The 5,229-nt window shown below is 49.1% G+C and overlaps 1 protein-coding gene across 1 annotated transcript; it reads left to right on the forward strand.

Moving 5' to 3' along the window:
• The first annotated feature begins 302 nt into the window (after window positions 1-302).
• Window positions 303-4,292, forward strand: Thbd (thrombomodulin). Its single transcript, XM_027922523.2, has one exon. It carries the CDS (start codon window positions 484-486, stop codon window positions 2,215-2,217), a length of 1,734 nt encoding a protein of 577 aa, XP_027778324.1. The 5' UTR covers window positions 303-483; the 3' UTR covers window positions 2,218-4,292.
• Window positions 4,293-5,229: the final 937 nt, after the last annotated feature.

Genomic DNA, 5,229 nt, shown 5'->3' on the forward strand with positions numbered 1-5,229 from the left:
CACCGGAAGGGAGGAGAGTGCGGTGGCGAGTGGTCGGGGCGGGACCTGTTGTCTTGCGGACAGGAGTGCTGTTCTTCCTAGGCGCCCGCCCCTGCCAGCCCCGCCCGAGGACTTCCCTAAGCCGGCGGCCGGGTTTACTCATCCCAGCGAGGTGATCCCAGGCGCGAGGGCGGGCGCAAGGCGTCCGGAGAACCCAGTAATCCGAGAATGCAAACCAGCCCTTCCCACCAAGCACTTCCTTCCTTTTCCCGAACGTCCAGGGAGGGAGGGCCGCGCATTTATAAACTCGGGCCTCAGCCGACTAGTATGTCAGAGACTGCCACGCCGGGGCTGAGCGCCGCTGTGAGAAGCGTCTGAGCTGAGACCCAAGCTAGCGGCCGTCGCCAGCAGCGCCCGGTGCCTCTCCCCACCCACCGCCAGGTCCTAGCCCGTTCCCAACGTCCGCACTTTTCCCGGCGCCTGCACGCAACACCCTTGGACAGCATGCTAGGGGTCTTCCTTCTGAGTGTGTTGGCCCCGGCGGGCCTGGGGCTTCCCACACCAGCGGAGCCGCTGCTCAGTAGCAGTCAGTGCGTCGAGCACGATTGTTTCGCGATTTTCCCGGGCCCCGTGACCTTCTTTGCTGCCAAACAGGCCTGCGAACGCCTACGAGGACATCTGATGACCGTGCGCTCCTCTGTGGCTGCCGATGTCATCTCCCTGCTACTGAGTGACGATGAGAGCGTCGGCCCGCGTATTTGGATCGGTTTGGTGCTCCATCAGGGCTGTGTCGACCCGGAGCAACTCGGGCCCCTACGCGGCTTCCAGTGGGTTACAGGAGACAATCGCACCAGCTATAGCAGGTGGGCGCGGCTTGACCGTGTTGGGGCGCCCCTCTGCGGCCAGCTGTGCGTCACTGTCACGGCAGTGGCAGCCTCAGCGCCTGGAGAACCGGTCTGGGAGGAGCAACAATGCAACCAGGAGGCCGACGGCTTCCTTTGTGAGTTCCCCTTTGCAGCGTCCTGCAGACCCGTGGCGGTGGACCCCAGCGCCGCTGTTGCTGTTCATGTCCCAAGCACCTACAGCACCCCGTTTGGGGCCCACGGCAGGGACTTTCAGGCACTGCCAGTGGGCACCTCCGCTGTGGTGGAGAAACTAGGCTTGGAGCTAATGTGCATGGTGCCTCCTGGAGCTATAGAGGCGCGCTGGGGTCGGGAGGCGCCCGGTGCCTGGGACTGCAACGTGGAGAATGGAGGCTGTGAGCACGCGTGCAACCGGAGCGCTGTGACGCCCAGCTGCCTCTGCCCAGGTGACGCCGTTCTGCAGGCAGACGAGCGCTCCTGCGCAGCACCCACAGTGCAGTCGTGCAACCATTTATGTGAGCACTTCTGCGTTAACAACTCCGAAGTGCCAGGCTCCTATGTGTGTATGTGCGAGACTGGCTACCAACTGGCCGCGGACCAGCACCGGTGCGAGGACGTGGACGATTGTATGATGGTCCCAAATCTGTGCCCGCAACGGTGTGTCAACACGAAGGGTGGCTTTGAGTGCCAATGCTATCCTGGCTATGAACTGGTAGACGGCGAATGCGTGGAGCTGCTGGATCCCTGTTTCGCCGCTAACTGCGAGTACCAGTGTCAGCCGGTGAGTCAAACAGAGTACCGTTGCATTTGTGCTGAGGGCTTCGCACCCAACCCCCAAGATACGCACAGGTGCCAGATGTTCTGCAATGAGACTGCATGCCCCGCAGACTGTGACCCCAACACCCCAGACAGTTGCCAGTGTCCAGAAGGCTACATCCTGGACGACGGTTTCATGTGCACTGACATAGATGAGTGCGACAATGAATATTGTCCTTATGAATGCCGCAACCTCCCGGGCAGCTATGAGTGCATCTGTGGGCCCAACTCCGATCTTGCCGTCTCGGTTGGCACAGACTGTGACGCTACCAGGGTGCCCAGCATTGACGACAAGGAAGATGGCTCTGGAGAGCTCCCAATCAGCCCGTCGCCGGACTCCACCTCAAGTTCTCCAATCGCGGGGCCTGTGCATTCGGGCGTGCTCATTGGCATATCCATTGCAAGCCTGTCTCTGGTGGTGGCGCTTTTGGCACTCCTATGCCACCTGCGCAAAAAGCAGGGTGCTGCGCCAGCAGAACTGCAGTATAAGTGCGGCTCACCTGCCAAGGAGGTGGTGCTGCAGCACGTGAGAACTGATCGGACACTGCAGAAACTCTGAGGGCCCTCCCTCCAGGGACCTGGGTGTTAGCGTGCCTATTTCTCCTTCCTGTGCCTTTCTCCTTGGCTACCCAGAAGCACCCTAGCTTGCTTGACACCTGGAGAAGTTCCTCCCCCATCCTCCCATACTGTAGTTGGGCAGGAAAGGATTGGAAGGAGGGGAGCCCCAGTCTCTTCCAAGAACACCACAGGAAAACTGGGCAGAGATGTCAAATTTACATCAAGACACAGACTGCAAAGTGTCCCAGGACCTTACCATGGGGGGACAGGAAGGGTGAGCCTTACTGGTCTATAGCCTTGGGGGCTGACTTGTGAGATAGTGAGGACCAGTATATTTATTATTATTTTAAAATATTTAGGCTTTCCCCCATTCCTTTGCTTTTCCCCCCTACCTGTATTTCTCCAATACAAACTTTATGTGTATGTGACTTTCCCACTTACTTTTTCTCCTCCCTTCTTTTTTTTTCCCCCTCTCTCTCTTCCTCCCTACCTCTCTCTGGCCTTACTTCTTTGCTGTTAGCTGTTCATCGAGGCAGACATTCTACATGAAACAGAAACAAAAACACAAAGCCCAAAACGGTGCAGTATTTTCTTTTTCATCAGCTTTGATAATTATCCCAGAATTTTAGGCTTCCAGAGCACAATAATTTTAACAAAGGTTAAAGAGTGAGAGGCGATAATCAAATTAATATCATGGGGCTATCATAGAAATTCAACCCAAGGAGTTTTTATCTTCATTTTTAAAAAGTGAGCCTGAGTTTCATTGTTGTTGTTGATTTGACTCGGACTGAAAAATAGTAATTGTTGTTAAGATAATTAGGCACTTTTCTTCAGAACTGTAGTTGTTATCATCATAATTGTTATTAATTTTTGACAGTGTGGAAAAAATTCAGATGCTTGCCTTAAATTGAGAGAAATACCTCCCAAGGGATAGTTTAAGAAAACTCATGCTTCATGCTAATTTGACTCTCAATTTCTCTTGTTACTTGTAGTAAAAAATAAAAGCAGCTGTACTGGTTTTAGGGAGATTGGGTGCTTGCAAATGGAGCCTGAGTGATGCCGTTTTAGTCAACTTTGTGTTCTTGTGACCAAGATACCTGATAAGAACAAATTAGAGGAGGGGAATTTTATTTGGGGCTCTGTATTTGGAGGTCTAAGTTCATAGATGGCTGACTTCATTGCTCTGGGCTCAAGATGAGGTAGAACATCATGGTGGGGGAAAGTCCAGTGGAGGAAAGCAGCTCAGCTTCTGGAGGGGTCAGGAAGCAGAGAGAAAAATGGAAGGGGCCACAGAAAGACACATCATTCCAGGGCATACTCCTAGTCATCCATCTCCTTCAGCCAGGACTCAACTGCCTCCAGTTACTACCCAGTCCTTTCAAACTAGTAGGGACTGATTAGAGTACAACTCTCACAATCCAATCATTTCACCTATGAACGCTGCATTGTGAAGACACCTCATATCCAAACCATAACAATGTCCAGTTAGGGTCTCACCTTATGAGGCACTTGGAGAATGTCTCCCATTTCAGAGGGACCTCCTAACCCTAGCCACTGGAATATGGTCTTGGGACAAGAATTGGGCCTCCCATGGAAGCTCCTTAGATAGTGACAGTTCTAGGCTCCATCCCACCTAGTTCATGAGAAATGCATTTTAACAATATCTGCAAGGGGTTATCTGCTCAGTCACTTGAGGAAAATAGTTCTAGAAAATTAAATATGGGTCAGTAATAAGTAGCAGGCCAAGTCAGGCCCTTTATTTTTAAGAAACTGAGGAATTTTCATTGTATAGCTTTGCTTTCTGGTAGAAAAGACTAGGTACAACCTCTAGACATTGCCACACAGGGTCAAGAAGGTCTTTGGTTGAACTAAGCTAGGCATGGAATCATGCTTCAATGGTTGGGGACAAAAATGTATCATGTGTGAGTGTATCATATGTAAGGCAAAGGTTTTTCTCTACTGTTTTGTGAACTCAGCACATTTGTACATAGTTATTTATTTATTGGAGTTAAACTAGAACACAGGCAAAACCCTTGCTTATGATCATACTTGTACAAAATAAACAAATTAAAGAAATTACAGTGTACTCTTGGGTTGTTTCTCTCTTCACCTTTCTTCCCCCATCTCCTTGTTTTATGTCATTAAATGGGGCTCACAAACAATGTAAATGCCATGAAATGCATTAAAGAATGGTCTACACCCTACCATCCATGCTGCCAAGTCAAAGTACCATTTCTGACTTTCAAATATCTTTCCAGAGGAGGTTATTTTCAATGTAAGAGTTCATGTTATCTTATGTGCACAGTTTTTCTGTAACCATAACAACTTCATACACAATGTTAATATGTTTTCAATATGTTATGTTAATATGTTTTCAAATACATTATAGGATCATATGTTGGGATGAATTAAAGGAAAATTCTTCCTTTGGCATCTCCAGAATCCTAGGGGTGTGTCCTTCTGCAATATGGTTGGCATTATCTGATCTCTGAGGTATTCAAACCCAAAGTAGTCAGAAAGGGTGTTTGACTCAAATTCAAGTAACCATTCCTTATTACCAAGGTCTCAGCCATTATTAATTCTTCCCCATTTATGTTGGATATTAAAAACACTGTCTTTATGATACAGATCTCTTGGACCCTTTTCCTAGAATGACAGAGCTGACTGAATTTTACGTGCATAGACATGAAGGTTTTTATAAAGCAGAAATGAGAAAAATTGAGTTCAGTCAATTATTCAAATGTTTTTATACATCTAGATCATGCTGAATTGCTCAGGGTTAATCTGAGTCATTGTGGGAAGATAGTTGGAGATCTCAGTATCCATTTAAGATTCAGCTTTATTATGCCATGTGCTAGGGGGCAGCTACTACATATAGTGCCTTGTGAAGGTAGCAAGTTAAGCAATGCTTCTATTCAGGAGTTTAATAAGTCTCAATGAATGGGGCAAAGCAGTGCAGATAAATGGTGCCCTTAGTAAAAAATGGGCTGTTGAAGGAGTTTTAACAAGAGCA

The sequence above is a fragment of the Marmota flaviventris genome, chromosome 2 (assembly GCF_047511675.1).
Source record: "Marmota flaviventris isolate mMarFla1 chromosome 2, mMarFla1.hap1, whole genome shotgun sequence".
Classification (NCBI taxonomy): domain Eukaryota; kingdom Metazoa; phylum Chordata; class Mammalia; order Rodentia; family Sciuridae; genus Marmota; species Marmota flaviventris.